We start from the raw sequence: 15,819 nt of genomic DNA, 5'->3' as shown, positions 1-15,819 counted from the left end.
AATACAATTCACACTCCAATGCCATCGCACTGCATGTGTCTGCAAGGGAGAAAGGGTAAAGGAAATGGGTTCTTCAGGAACAGGGGGAAAGAGGATGAGTAGCACAAGTCTGCACAGGATTGTTCTTGTGTTCACCAATAGGGTGAAAAAGCAGTCAGGCTCTGTGAGCACCCGCCAGCAGGAGAAATGGAAGAACTTAACTACTTATGATGTTTATGAAACAGGGTGTATGATACAGTGGCCTGGAATAGTGAAGCTTAGACTGGCAGACCCAGAAGACTCTTCTCCATCCCACACTCCTTTGACTATGCAAATATGATCTGTAGATAGCTGGGAAGTACAAGACAGGTCTGGTAGCCTTAGCAGAGTTGTCCTTCACTCCAGGAATGTCTAGGGGACAAGCAGTATGTACTGTGTCCCTCTGTGGCCTGTCTTACACATATTAGATATCCATGTAGCCTTTGATGGCCTTTCCGTGTATAAACTGATGAGCCAAAGTAGCTCAGCATCAGTGGTTCCTTCCTGTGCAGCAATAGCCTGTATAAATGCAGGTCATACATAGAAGGTCATGTGGAGATATGCAAGTTCCTCCATATGTCAAGTCCTCTCCAGTTTCTGTTTTTTTCTTGGCTGTTCCTCTCTCCCTCCCTTCTTGACACTCTTTTGTCATTTTCTTGCATTAATTCTCCTTGCTGACTTCCCATATTGCTCCTTCAACGTGCTGGTGCCCCTCCCTCCGTCTCTCTCCTCATTCACTTCCGTCTGTCTGTCTTGCAGGGGAGCTAGAGAAACAACAAGGGGCAAAGACTCTCTCATTAAGGACCAATGGAGCCCAGATGGAACTGCAGTCTAAGCAAGGCTCTCCAACAGGTAAGAGGACACCCAACTTCTCTTGGTCAAGCAGTGCTGCCTTTGCAAATGTGTTCTTATTGATTCCTGTGAGAATAACTGCAAAAAGAAATGTTCAGTTTTGTATCCTTTAGCCTTGGGCAAATAGTGGAAATATGAGAACATATGCATTCTTCGAATACCCTAGAAAAGCCATTAAAGTCTCATTACGCAGTCTGTAGCTGTAACATCTAGCAAAGAGACGTTACTGATGGAGCATAGGTAACTGCTGGAAAACCTGGCCCACTTTTTCTTCCCTGAACTGATGCAACACAGTAACTGCCCTTTTAACTTCCTCCAGCCTCCTCACCAACACTTTGGACCAGCGTCTTTGTATCAAAGGCTTTGTGTCCATTCGTGCCTTGGCTTGTATGCCAGCAAAAATCAAGCACAGATGTGAGTGGCTACCAACTCACTGAGTTGTGAGAATGGCACTGAGTTCAAGACCTAAGGATAGGACCCCAAAGGGGCCTCCTCCTACCCCACTAAGCAGCTATCATCAGGTTGGAAGAAGGTCTGGATTTGTTCTTGCAGTCAAGAGTCTTGTTTGGACCTGCACCCCTCCCTTTAGCTTTCCAGTCCACAGTATGAGAGCCAGCTCTTGACTAGAGGTACAGACCTCATGAGTGAGATCTTTCATTTTATTTCAAAGGCAAGAAGGATTTGGGAGAGAAGGTCTCAGACAGCACAGTGGAGGTAAGTAGAGTGCAGAGCAGCTGAGGTAAGTAATTCTCTCTCACTTCAGCTCTTCTCACATTCTCTGTTGTTTCTTTTCTCAGGTTTTAATCAATGCCTCCCCAGCCAGACTGACAATTTTACCAATTTCCAGAGATACAATTAAAAGTTACTGCTAGGACGGGTAATACAACTTTCAAATCCAAACTAAACTTCAAAGCATTTTCAATCCGTTTTTATAACTGTAACATCCCTCATGGACCAAGCTCCCAAACGCTGTAGACTAACCCACCCCACTGCTTATGGGGAGACTGAGAACCCCACTAAAGACTTCCCTGACATGCTAACTCCATGCAGCATCACATGCAGATTCCCCGCAGCCCAGCTTTCCTGCACAATCTCTGCAGCTCTGACTCTCCATCCCCCCTTGAAGGGGATTAAGCATGGCCTTTGTATATCAGAGACTTTCCCTAGAGCTTCACCTTTCTAGGCAGGGAGCTTGGCTGTCCTGTGTACGTCTGTCTTTGCAGGGATGTCTAGCATCCAGTGGGTTGCCTGTTTCTTCACAGACACCCATACTCCCACTGCCTGTGAGGAAACAGGAAAATGCAATCTTCACACTGAAAATCTTATCTACTACTTCCTACTCTCTCCCTGTCTGGAATATCACAATTGTCCTGAATTTGCCCTTTTCCAGGGTAGTTCCTCCCCCTCTTGTCATAGTATATTTACTTGAAGAGTTCAGCTTCTCTGCGGGGAGTGGGTGCTGCTTCTTTTCCCTGAAGACCACCCCATTTCCCTGCAGACACCCCCTTCCTGGGGAAGGTGTCTCTCCCAGCCAATTTCCTACTCCTGTTGGGAGGAGTGTTTCCTTGTGGAGAATGGCTTCCATGTATCCTAATGTCATTAGCACTTCATGGCCCAGCAACCAGTTTTTCCCATGGGATGTTCCACTGCCTGAATAAATATTGACACAATATTATGTCCTGCTGTGCAGTGAGTCTGAGCAACCTCCATGCTTGAGTAGGGACAGGCAGGTCATCCTTGTTCCAGCATGGTGGGAAACTTGGCCACTCCACAGCTTTTCCTTCCCAGTTGCTGGCGCTGCTGCCCAACATGCCAGACCCAGTCCCATCTGCCCATCTGTACCCCAGCCTAGCTGGAAGTGCCATGCCAACCTGCAAGCACTTGTTTCCTACCCAGGGTTTGTTACTTGACTGACATTCTGTTTTGAGCCGGCAGCTTTGCTCTGGTTTGGGGTCTCCATTAGCCCATGACCTTGCCAGGAAGAACTATAACTTCATCCACCATTCGGGAAGCACCATTTTCCTGCTGCATTTCCCCTCTAGGGACCTCCAGTCCAGGACAGCTCCTCCTTTTCAAACTGGACTCAGTGAGCTCCCTTATTTGACTCCATTATCAGCATCTCTGTGGGAACCCTGATGACCTCCTGCTTCCCTTCCCCCTCTCAGCTGCCCAAGTAATACTCTGCCAGCAGAGGAGCATTTCCATTTCTTTGAGATTATCTAATCTGCTGCCATTTCATCATGAATTTCTTTTATCATTGTATGAGCTAGACGGGCATTTTTTCTTTCTTTTTTCTTTTTTTGAAAATCATTTCCTTTCACTGACAAACCATCAAATGGATCAGAGGGAGCTGCCTTTTGCTAGAGTATGTCAGATTTCTGCTTTTTCCTTTGTAAACAGATTAGCCAGTCATGTGGTATACCTTCCTACTCAGAAAGCCAGGGAGCTGGGAAAGGCTTGAGTCTCTCTGTCTCTCTCTATCTCAGATTCAGCTACTGTCATTTTGCTGAAACGTACAATCTCGATTATCTGAAACCTTGCTGTCTGGTTCCCCTCTCCTTTTTGCTGGTGGGGACAAGGGCATGACCTCCGAGGTCTGTTCGTTACCATGAGAATTCACGGATGCCTCCACTCCTAGGTTGATTTGCGTTCCCTGTGCCGTTTGGATAATCAAAGTCGCACTGCATTTGGGAACGCCGGCCCTGCCGCCTTTGATGTGATGGAAAGGACAGGGGCACTTAGGCCTAGATGGGGACGATGGGGCTATTGGGGGGAGGGCTGTGCAGCCTGGGGTTCTGCCTGTTCTGTTTTTTTGGGGGGGGGGAGGATTTAATGCATGTGAGGCCAACTGGTGGTAGGGGTTCAGGGCAGCCAGTAGCAGCAGATGGGAAAAGTCTTGTAACATTTAATGCTTCTTTGGCTGTTTCTAAACTAGGTGTCAATTCACAACAGGCTTCAAACGTACCAGCACAACTCCGCCCTGGGGCCCGAGAGTGGAATGCAGCCCAGCACGCGTCTTAACATGCCACGGGAGCGGCTGGAGACAGCACTGGTGCCCTCGCACCCCGCCTCGGCGGGGACACTTGTACAGTGCCAGCAGATTGTCAAAGTCATTGTCTTGGACAAGCCGTGCCTCGCTCGAATGGAGCCGGCCCTCAACCAGACTCTGACACGCTACGTCACCTCTGATTCCTGCACCTCCACCCCCTGGCGCAGTGTGGGCGGTGGGCTCCCCGGGACCCCCATGAAGCTGGTCCATCAGCCTCCCCTCCCACCTCCACCACCTCCCTACAACCACCCCCACCAGTATTGCCCCCCTAGCTCCCTGCTTCAGAGGCGCAGGTACTCCAGTGGCTCACGCAGCCTCGTGTAGCCACACCACCAGCACCAAAACAGCACAGACTTCCCTGCTTCCCTTCCCCACCGCCTCCCGGGGACCCTTTCTGCCTACAGAGATCTAGTTTGTGATTGATTTATTTTTTTGTAAAAGAAGAAGAAAAGAAAAAAAAAAAAGCCAACTGACCTAACTCTTACCCTGTCTCCCTCAAGATGATGCTAATTGTGAGGAGCCATCTGTAGAAACTGCCAACCTACATGCTCATGCATCCTCACACCCTGCCAGCCCAGCTGGCCTCCTGTGCTCGTGCCGTCCCCATGTAGCACTTTGCTGCCCTGTTCCTGAAAGACTTGATGACCTGCTGCTTTCTAGGCACTGTGTCTTCCGTTTGCTACTTCTCGACCTCCTCCCTGCCTTGCATTTACCTGGCCATAGGTTTGTACCCACCCCAAAACTTTGCCAGCCTCAGAGAGAAATGGACTCACCTGTGCCAAGGACCAACCTTGGGGCACTCCTGGGAGTGGATTTCCCCCTGCAACTACTGCTGCTGCCTGCTAAGCTGGAGCTGAGAACTTGTACCACTTGCCATGCTTTCTCCTCATTGCTTTTCAGATATTATCTCCTTGCAGCAGCCGGTTCTAGGCAAAGGAGTGCACGAGTGAAAGAGAGCTCGAGAGGAGGAGAGACTGTCCTGAGCTGCAGTACGACACAAAGATGGCCTCACTCTGAACACCAAAACTCTTTCTGTTGTTATATTGGAGCATTGTACCAGAGACCTCTGCTGAGGCCTAGCAGACCTCATCACATGTAAATACACCTGTATGGTAGCATATGTATGGCGCATGCTTACTAAAGGAAACACCAAGCAGTTCTGAGGGAGCAGAAGGGAGGGATTAAGCCCAGGGATCTTCCTGGAATGGATGAGTACTTTTCCAAAGAGACGGCACCAAGAGGTGCCCTCCCACCTCAACACAGACACAGACACACACACACACACACGAAGATTATCTTCTCTAGCATAAAACCGACCCACCTCTGCTTTCCTCCTTCCAGCTGGTTTTGTGTTTCCTGCCCACCTGCTTTTTTATATTCTGAAAGCAAAGCCAAGTGTTATGTCACCTTCTGGGGTGGGTGTTCCCTTCACTTGGCTCTTCCTCCTGTGTTAGAGGGAAGGGGCTTTTTGGAGACCACCCACATGAGGTCCCATCTATATCTCTTGCCTGGCTATACTCATGCCTCCATCAGCCTTTCCTATATGATAGCTGCCCAGATACCAGACTCTAAGGCCTCTTCTCTCTCCCTCCCTATCCCAGCTTCAAAGTGAGGGGAGGGGAAGATCCTGAGAGAGAGATGACAGCTCAGCTCCTCTGCTTTATTGGGGACACTGATGTGAAGGAAGACGGCATTAAAAATGGGCTAGGGATGTATTTTTAGAAAAAAAAATCTCTTTGAGCGGTAGGGAGGGAAGGTATTAATTAGCTTAAAGGCTTTGGTCTCGCTCACTCACTCTCTCTCCCTTCGAGGCTTAAGAAGATCAACTTTAGGATTTTAAAATAGCACAGAATGCCTTTTAGGGCCTTTATTTTATTTTAAGAGGGAAAGAAAGAAATGCTGTTCCTTCCTGTGCGAGGCTGAGATGTGAGCACTGGGTGCTGATGACACAGCCATTGGGTGAGGAGTGGCAGGAGTTGTTGGCAGTGGTGGGGATGTGTAAAATGTCAGGGAAAGGGGGACGGTGAAGACAGATGCAGGAAACACCTTTTTACCTTGTGGGTTAAAAGCCACGCAGCAATTTCCTTAGGGATTGTGCCAGTACGCTCATCTCTGGGGCTATTGCCAGTGACAAAACCCATTGTGCATCAGGGACTGGCTCCCCTCAGTGCTCTTTGGATGTCTTCTGGCTCTGCTGAAATGTTCAGATGAAAGAGTTCATGTATTTGACCTGGGCATAAGCCCAGCTGGGGTTAGGGGAGCGGACAGGGGCTGGCGTGAAGGGTCTCCTGTGCTTGGCCAGCCCTCCAGGGCAGGAGACTGCTCACTTCCAGATCCCCTTATTTCTGAGCCTGACCCATGTACACAGGTCTGTCTAAGTTGTTTGCTTCGCTGTCTGGAGCAGGGCACTAAGCTGCCACTTTTATACGCAATAGCAAATGTACTGACCAGGAACCAACAGCCACAGTCTCAGGGAGGACCACAGAAGCAGAAGACAGAAAAGATTGTAAGAAAACCCTGACTAGAAGCCCAGTCTCCCTCCAGACCAGAGAAGGTTTCTTCTAGCCAGCCCCTCGGGGCAGTGAGGATGCTCCACATCTCAAAGCCGGGCCCAGGGAGAGGTCCTCACCCCCAGCCAGGGCTCAGCTCCTCACCTTCCAGCCAGCTGTGAGGCACAGCTGGCCTGATCTGCCGCTGCCTCCTTCCAGGGTGACACGCTGCAGCCTCACAGCAGCTGGGATCTCAACGGACCTGCCTGTAGCTTCCTGGGAAAGCATACATGTGGCATCTGCCATTGTCCGGTCAACGTAGTGTGTGGCTGCCATTTTCTTTTTACTCACTGCTGCAGTGAAAGGAGTGGTATCCAGGAGGCACCGGCACTGCCCTCTCTTCTCAGTGGTTACTTTGCTGTCTGAGAGGAATGGCAGTCCTTGTTTGTTTGTTTTTTCCCAGAGTGCAGTGAGCCACTGAAGGCCTGTGTGTGTGTTAAAATAAATAAATTAGATTTTACTTGACATTTAACACGAAGTGACAACAAAAACCTTAAAGTACTTGATAAAATAATTTTTTTAGCTAAAATATTTATAACAATGTCTGTGAAGTTCCTACAAGGGAGGTTTGCTGCTTTAATAATTGATTGGGAGAGCTACATGAATTTAAAGAAGAAATAAGGAAGCTTCCGTGAGACTCCCTTCTTTGTGCTGGATGAAGGGCAGAAGTGAGTTAACTGAAGTGCTGAGGTACCTGAGGCACAGCAGTCTCTCAGGGCAAGTTGGCTCCAATTCCATGACCTTGCAAAGGCTAATGCTGGCCTTGAGCTTTGGACCGAGAAGCAAACGTAGATAACCCTTGCTGTCTTCTAGCCTGGTGGCAACAACATCTTCTGTCGGGTTTAGCTGGAGAGACACCAAACTACTCTGTTCCAGGTTGTTGTGGAACAGGTTGCTCTAAATTCTACTGTGTAGCTGAGCCCTTCGGAATTCACTTCAAATTATGGATTTTTTTGCCTTTGAAGGTCAGTCTCAAAGGATGACAAGCACTTTAAAGCATGTCTACACCTCATCTGATCTATTGTATTGTCTGCTCCCACAGCCCTCCCACATGCAAGCAAGACACACAGACTCAGTATAGCTGTAGTACTGTGAATAGACACCCTTGCACACAGACTGATCGTTGGCAGGGTGCAGGCTAGAGAGAGCGTGTCAGTGACAGCCTAATGAAGGACAAAATGTATACCACAGCTTGCCCAGAGGGACCAACCCAAAGAAAAATCACTAGCTCTTGACAGCAGTGATTCTGATCATGAACCTAGCACAATCTTTCAGGTGGAGGAATCAGGCAGAAAGCTGCTGCAGAGATTAGATCAACCCAAATGAACCAGTGGCTTTTTGCTGCTGAATTCATATCCTTCTGTATTAAAAAAGGAGGGGAGGAAAGAGAAAAGAGAAACCCAGTAAAAAGTATTCTGCAGTGAGTGTCGGTTAGTCAGTGGCCAAACAAGAAGGTGGCTCTGCTGGACGGTGGAAGAGAACAAGGTGTTACAGAGGTCTACAGAGCTGCATTACACAAACCATCAGGTTCTGTCCTGATTCTCTCGGCTTATGCTAGTGCAGGTCCAGTGAAATTAATCTGTTTACACCAGTAGCAAAGGGATGGAAAAATGCAACAGGAGAATCAAGCTTAGTGCAAACAATTTGGGTTTAATGCACTGTTTGTCCGCTGTTGTAGTACTTCTAATGCCATAGTCTGGGCCACTGTGGTAGCAACACTTAGTGCTTTCTGCAAGACCTTCAAAGCATCCCACTGTTCACACTTTCTCTCCTCCCTGTAGATGAAAGGTGTAGGAATGGTCCAAAACCAGAATTTCATCAATACTCGGACTTCTTCACAAAAAGGTACCACCAGATTTGGAAGTATTTGAGGGCCTCTGAGCTGTAAGAGTTTGAGTTTAGTTATGTGTTTTTCAGAAGGCTCAGCCTGCAACTACCTGCATGTGTTTGTGAGGTTTCCAAAACAAATCTGAGCCCTAAATCAAGGAAGCTGCTGCCTGGCAGAGTCTCTGCTTTGAAATGCAAGTTGCTGAGCAAGCTCTCCCATCTCCCACTCCACCAGCTGCCTCACTGTGCTAGTGTAGGCTCCAGGGACTGCCAGCAGTGTTTTGTGAGCTAGAGCTGTCCTTGTCCTGCCCGCTCTTTCACAGCCATGCCTGGGACAGCAGCTTTGAAGTCACCCAGCTCTTCAACACTAGTCACAACCCCATCTGAATGTGTCTTTTTAAAAAACTAACAACAGAAGTGTTAACTGTGTGTAGGCTTTTGAAAGCACCTGTCTGTCTGTACCTGTTTCCTGCTGTAAATATCACCAAGAAAAGCTTCCTTTGGGAAAAGTGGTGTGGTCACACCTAGCAAAGAGTCCAAATGGCTAATATTTTGTAACAAAATAACAAAAATAGATCAGAGGTATTTTATCTGTTCAATTAATAGAGTTTTAGAAATTATATTGAGATATGTCACTTGTGCGCTAATGTCTTCTTTGCCCCATCCCCCCCCCCGTGTCCCTGGGCTCCAGCGGCGTGCGCAGGCGCACGGGTGACACACCACGGGTGTGCTCCCAAGGAGTGCTGAGCATCGTGGCTTCCTGCTGGCCTCAGGGGCAGCCCACTGCGGCTACTGCTGATTTTTCATCGAATGCAGCGGGAGCTAGCTCAATGCTCAGGCTTTCTGAGGATCAGATCCAGAGGAAACCAGGAAAAAATAATCTTGTCCAAGAGACAGCAACTCAATGTGAAATTCACCCCTGCAGTGAGGCAGAGGAAAATGGTGAGGGGGAAAGGCAAAGCCCTTCTGTGCTGCAGCTCCTTCCTTTCCGTCTTGCTGGCACGCAGCAGAGCCAGCCCCAAACCCTCTGCTCACATATGCGTAGCTCTGCACCTCTGGGGAAGGAGGTCCGCACACCCATGCAAAGTGCATGCTGCTGCGTGTGCATGCTGTGGCAAGGAGAGCAACTTCGCAAGCCGCATGTGCCAATGCATGTGTTGGACACCAGCTGGCCACAGAGAAACTCATGCACCCAGAGACATCAGCACATACTGTGTGTTAATGCACACACCATCTGCCAACATGTAGGACTATATGGCAGATAACATGTAGGCACCTCTACTATCCACACAGCTGAACATGCTGTACAAAATTATCAGGCATATGCAGCCATGCGCTGCCTGAGCGGGACAGCTGTGCTGGCTGCAGTTACCATCGCAGCACATCTCACAAGCTACGTAGGCTCCAGCTTGGTTAACATTTGGATGGGAGACACGTAAGGAAAATGACATTTCCCATGCCAATCAGATATATATGCATATTTACACAAAGCATAACCCCAAGGTTAATGAAACTGACCTTTGCGAAGTTCTGCACAGGGATGAGAGAGATGATCAGAGACAAACACATGCACACAAAGCAAGTTCTCCTCTGCAATGGATGGGGAAAGGCAACCTACATCTTCGCAACTGAGTTGAACGGAAGCTGGGTTCAGATCGCACCTGCTAAAAAAACCTGTCTATAGGTTGCAAATTCTTTGCTGGCTTCAAAGAATCCCTTAGATCCCCAGGCCCATGGTGAAACACTTGGGAGGACAGAAATTCCTCTGAGACATAGACAGGAAATTTCCTAGGGATTCAGAGGCTTCCATTTATGTTTTTGTGTGCCACGGATATATTATAAATCAGCTCATCCCAAACAGTCATTTTCTAAGATGCTTTGAAACAGGAGATTATTGGAGAAGTTTCTGCCTGATGTTTAGATCACACACCTGGCTGTAAAGATGAAAGCAATAAAAACAGATTGTCTATATGTGAAATACTTCTAACTTACTCCAATGTGCAGATACTATTATTAATTGGAAGAGGGAACGTCCCTTTGGGATAGATACTATGTAGACACATACAGGTAGTGCTGGTACAAAAAGATTACAATCCAAAAAGCATATACCACAACTGTCACATTGCATCTCTACACTGTTATATCTATACAGTATACATAATGTGCAATAACATATATATATAGTGCGTTCAGAGTTGATCAAAATACACCACTCGTTTCCACAGAGAATTTTGAGATGCAATTTTTCTCTGAAACTTTTAAGATGGACTTTATATCAAGCACATCCCTCAAGTGCTTTGCTGTAAGTGGGTTCCACCCACCCCCTGTCAAGCAAGATGCGGAAGACTTGCCACAGAACTCAACACCACACAGCCTGCTGTCTCCTGTTTTGCAGATGTTGTCCCTGGGGACATCCCAAAGCCAACACAAAGAGTGGAGCCCTGAGGGAGCAGTGTGGTGGCAGGAAGGTTACCACAGACCCAAAGCTGCTGTGTCACAGTCCCTTACCAGGGACAGCGAGGGGACAGTGCCTGCAATGTCACTGTTGTGTGCGGGGGGCCCCTTTCCACCTTGTCTGGGGGACTCTGGAGAGATTGTGCGGGTGCCTTGGGGACAGCTGATCGCAGAGTCGGGCTCCACCATTCCCCACAGGTTCAGGTTTCCCCTCATTGCCAGCTTCTAGGGAGAGGTGCCCCTCTGTAAAGTCACTGCCCAGATCCTGAGTCTAGCAACCCAGAGTCATGCGCATACTCCTGCCTGACCTCAGAGAGGTGGCTGAAAGCAGGTGTCTCAAGGATGAGGATGACTGGTGAGTAGGGCTGTGGGATTTAACCAGTTTAGGAGCTCTGTCACACTTGGCTGGTCTTGGAGCATCTTTCTTGCAGCTAATGAGTGCAACTGAGGTTAAAAGCTGGCTGAGGAGCTGTGTTTTCTGCCTTAATCCATACAATCCACAAGCTGGGATTGTTCTCAAGCATGTAGAGTAGGATCTTATTTTATGTAACACCCATGCTCTAGCCTTGGGGTCTGACAATATGGCATAGTCATCAGTGACTTCTTGAAAACAAGAGTCCTGTCTTCCTAAGCCTTCCTCCTCATGAAGGGTAGAGCCTCCCAAACAATCTCAAGTTCATTTAAAAAAAGAAAAAAAAAGGAGTGGAAGGAGAGAGGGAAGGCTCTTCCTCCACAGGGCTGTAAGGCCAAGGCTGTAGCAGCAAAAACACTTTAAGTGCCTCACAGAGAAATGTGCCCATCCTGATACTCCATATACACCTTCCTATTCCCTCCCATTATGGAAGGCTTGATTTTTTCGGTATGTTCCAGCTCTTCATTCCAAATGTGCAGAAGCCTCATGCTGACTACTCATAGACTTGCTGATCAAACAGGAGTCACACGGTGCCAGCGACAGGAGCAATTGCCCCTCTCCTCCACTCACCCAGCTGCACGCTCAGGATTTCCCTGAGCTGGTGGGCCCCTCTTTGCTACTGTCATGAATTTCCTAACGCTAAATCAGAGACAACAGGGCAGCCTCCTCCCACACGCTGCTGCAAACTGGTGTCCACCCAGAGGGTGCTAAAGCCACCCCCGTGCTCCCATTGCCACCCCGTGCCATTTGCACAGCTGGCTGGGAAACAGCTGGGTCAGTTCAGGGCGACGTGCGCTGAGAAGGTGACAGCTTCGCAGGGCTCTGCGCTGGCAGCAGCCGCGGGTGCCCTGACGCTCCTCCGCACGACTCGCAGCCCGATGGTGGGGGACGCTCGCTCCTCTCACGGCCGCCATCTCACCGCCGGTACACCCCCACCGCAGCTGCCTCTGCACCCTCCTGCCCCCGCACCGCCTGCGGCAGGGGAAGCGTTTCCCCCTTCCTCCCCTCACCGCCCTTCTGAAATGAGCGATTCGTTGCGTTTCATAAAAAAACTTGGAGAAAAAAGTGTTTGGGCAGCAGAGGAGAAGGAGGACAACGTGTTCCCTGCACGAAAACGCAAATCCATGTATTCTGAGCAGACATCTGTGTGCTGGCTCCAGCTAGGCCCAAAACAGCTAAGCCTGGCGCAGGCAGGCAGGGCACAGCGCGGGGGGCTGCCAGCTGGGCTCTGACGGCAGCTAGCTGGCCACCAGCCCTCCTGGGACGCTACGAGCAGGGCTTTTTCCCCGCCAGGACAAGCGGTCCTGGCAAGAATAGGAGCGACCTGGGACAGCTGATGTTACAACTGTTGTCACTGTTCAAGTGAAAGGCAAGAAAAGCCACCAAAACTCTCTTCAGCTTCCTAGGGAGGGGGAAATAAAAGCGGGGGGGGGGGGGGAAGGAAACCAGCAAGTGGTGCCACAGCCCTGCTGTGCAGGGAGCCCAGAGCTGTACTAACCCTCTCACTGGGGCAGGCATCGCCAAAGAGCTCGGTGGTAATGGTACCAAGTCCCCAGGACACTTGGCTTTGAAAACTATTTAGGAAAACCAAGTCCAGAGAAAGCCTGCTAAAAACAGGGAAAATAGTCACTGAAGTGAGCCTGGCTGTACCAGGGCCTAGTGCCTGGTGCCGGTGTCTCCGCTGAGGCATTGCCACAAAGCGCTGGTGCCCAAAGCCTCCTCCTGTTTCCCTGGTCTTCGCTCTCATGCAAAGGGAAGCTTCCCCCTTGCTCCCGGATCAGGTCCAGAAGGGTTTGGGTCCTCGTACATCCCCTTCAGAGCCCAGGAGATAGCAACAGCGGGGGGAAATCCCAGCTTTAGAGTTCTGAGACAAAACCTGGTGCGTCCGTCGAGCACACCAGGGCAGGAGGCTGCAGCGAGCCCTTCCTGTGCCCACGTGCTGGCTGCACCTGCTGCCCACCCCGCTCAGCTCTCCAGCACTTCAGAGCTGCTTCTGCCCCAGTAATGACAAGATCCCAGCCGTTGTGCCCTGCTAAGATTTTGTCTCAGACTTCAGCCACGTGGCTTTCAAGTACGATAGCCCAGGCAGACCAGCAGTCATCAGTCATCGGCAGCAAATGTCACACGTGGCTCTGTGGAGTATCCCAGGCAGCCCCACTTACTGGCTGGCTGAGCCTGCCGCTGTCAGCTCTCCCTGTCTTCCCGGTCACAGCCTGTGACCCTCTGCCTACAGAAGGAATTACCTCCTTTGCACCCAGTGGGCCACAGCAAAGCCGATGGCAGCATGAGACAGAGCACAGGTCAGTCCCTGCAAGCCAGATTTCAGCTGGCATGAGTGGGCAGCATGCTGGTTTCAGCATTTACATCGGCTTTCTGCACACTTAGGATCTGCCCTGTAGGACCCAGCATTTGACACAGCCCTTCTCACCTTCTTGTGGGGACTGGTTCTCCATCACATCTTTTTGTAGGGAGGGAGAGTGTTGCTCAGTAAGGGCCACATGCACCCGGGCAGAATTATCCTGCCTTTCTAAAGGGAAAGAAAAAACCCCATCCCCTGGGATCTGACCTCAGCCTTCGGCCTCAGCTCACATCTTCTGGCACCTCCAGTGAAAAGGACAACCCATCCAGCAGCTCAGGACATGCAGCCAGGAAAGAAATGTGCAAGGGAAAAACAGGAACCCTTATTAAATAGCTTGTTCGAAGATAAAACCCTGGCCATCTGTCGACTTGTCCTGGAAGAGGCACTGCTATAATAATTAGCAAAGAGAAAGGCAGCAGATATGCCAGTGAAAAAACCAGCAGTTTGCTAACATTTCACACAGGTCTGCCATGAACACAGTGGGAGGAAGGAGCAGGGGGGAAAAGTGCAAAAGAGGAAAGAACATGGTGCCTCACCAGGGCAGACGGTGCAGGGCAGAAGCCTCCCAGGGGCTGCAGGACACTTAGGGCTGGTGCAATTTGGCACTTGGCACCCCAGGAGCAGATGCTGCCATAGGGAACTGGCAGCAGCTGATCTCTCTCAGATCCTGGGGCTCTGCCCTGCAGAGGAGTCCCCACAGCTGGGGGAAGGTCCTGGGGTCTGTGGCGCGGTCAGGGACCAGGGCAGCCCCAGTGGGGCTGGGTGCATGTGGCACCTCGCTGGGCAGTGGCTGGGATGCTGCCACGGGGACCGTGCTGCCACACACCTCTCACTGTGGCTGTGCTGCTCACCCAGCTCGCTCCCATTTAAACAGTGATGGCTAATACAGACTCACCCTCCACCCCCAAAGACAGACATTCCTCTTTCTTTCCAAAGCTGAAAGCATCCAGGCACCCCTGAAAATCCATTGGGGCAGCCCTATGGGAGCATCTACCCAGTGCTCAGACACACTGCACAGTGCCCAGCCATGGGACACCCCCTGTACCCTGGGCTGCAGAGCACCCCGCCACCCCCCCCCCCCGCCGAAGTGTCACCCCCCACAGCCACTGCTGGAGCCAGGAGGGCACCGCCGAGCTTCAGCTGCCCAAGCGCCTGGGGTGGCTGGGGCTGTGACAGCTGCTCTATCACCCAGCTCCCCTAGGAGCATCACACTGAAGTTGCCCTCGCAGAGCTGAAAAGCCGCTTTAAGAATCTTGGATTATAATTCCTAATCCCTTCATTTGCAGTAAGTGCAGAGAGGGGACAGAGATGCTAGCTCTCTTTCTCTCCTTCCCACAGGACCAAACACACTCCAAAAACACATCAAAGCATTCGTGCCATGGGCCGGGCACGCAGCAACCCGGAGTGGCCACTCGGCTGGGACGTTGTGGCACTGTCAGGAGAGGTGGAGGGGGATGTTGTCCCCCTCCCACCAAAAGCACTCATCCCTCTCTGTCTCTTGTCCTTGTCCCCACCGAGGAGTTATTTTTAGAGGCATGTCAGTCAGCTCTGGCATGTTCTGGAGGGACATGCCCAGATGAGGGGGGTGGCGGGTGGTCGGGCTCAGCTACGCAGACAAGGGAGAGCTGCAGCCGAAAGGCACATGGGCTCTTCGGGGATGGGCAGGGAGCGGGGCGGGCGGCCAGTGCTGCCTGCGTGCTGAGACACGAGGCACAGGTACCTCCGTGTCCTGCCCCTCGTCCCCCAGGGCCAGCCCGGGGGCCGATGTACCTCCAAGACTGTACGCAGCTTTGGAGCCATTGAGCAGACAGGAGGCAGCGTGCTTCAGGCTGACGGCAAGGGATGAGTTCACATTTGAAGAACCCCGTATCTGGACAAATATGGGCCAGGTTTTGTCTGGAGCCGGGTCAGCAGCATCAGCACAAAACTCAGGGGTGCTTTTCTTTACAGGGTCATTGCGGGGGTATTTGTGTTTTCCCAAACAGCATGATGCAACGCAAACTGGCCAAGAGCCTTCTCCAAGCCACGCAGCCTTCAAAGGGAGAAAAACATCCAGCTGGGCAGCGGGGGCCTGCTCTGCTGGTGGCCCCCGGGCTCATAGAATATGTGGTGTCTGGGCAGGAGTGCCCCCCTGGGCAGGTTACCCGTCCCATGCTGTGGCTATGGGGCCCTCTGAGGCTGCCCCCCCCCACTATCATTACACCAGTGACTGGGGCAAGTCCCTTCCCGCTGGGCTGGGTTTCCTTGTCTGGAAGCAGAAACACCTGGACCCCCCCCGGGGTCCGCTGGAGAAAGCTCC

The 15,819-nt window shown here is 50.9% G+C and overlaps 1 protein-coding gene across 5 annotated transcripts in view; it reads left to right on the top strand.

Moving 5' to 3' along the window:
* IQSEC3 (IQ motif and Sec7 domain ArfGEF 3) overlaps positions 1-10,273 on the top strand; it is a 109,791-nt gene extending 99,518 nt beyond the window's left edge. For 2 of the 5 annotated variants that reach the window (XM_052790291.1, XM_052790295.1), the window contains 3 exons: positions 778-870; positions 1,541-1,584; positions 3,806-10,273. In XM_052790291.1, coding sequence (XP_052646251.1) covers positions 778-870; positions 1,541-1,584; positions 3,806-4,243 — 575 coding nt within the window. In that variant the 3' untranslated portion in view covers positions 4,244-10,273. Of the gene's footprint in view, positions 1-777; positions 871-1,540; positions 1,585-1,667; positions 1,748-3,805 lie in introns of all 5 variants that reach the window. The other 3 variants (XM_052790293.1, XM_052790292.1, XM_052790294.1) reach the window with 3 other exon arrangements.
* The last annotated feature ends 5,546 nt before the right edge of the window (positions 10,274-15,819 follow it).

This window comes from Harpia harpyja, chromosome 6, assembly GCF_026419915.1.
Source record: "Harpia harpyja isolate bHarHar1 chromosome 6, bHarHar1 primary haplotype, whole genome shotgun sequence".
NCBI classification, from domain to species: Eukaryota; Metazoa; Chordata; class Aves; order Accipitriformes; family Accipitridae; genus Harpia; species Harpia harpyja.
Note: the sequence above shows the minus strand (reverse complement) of the source record. Positions and strands in the feature narration are given on the sequence as shown.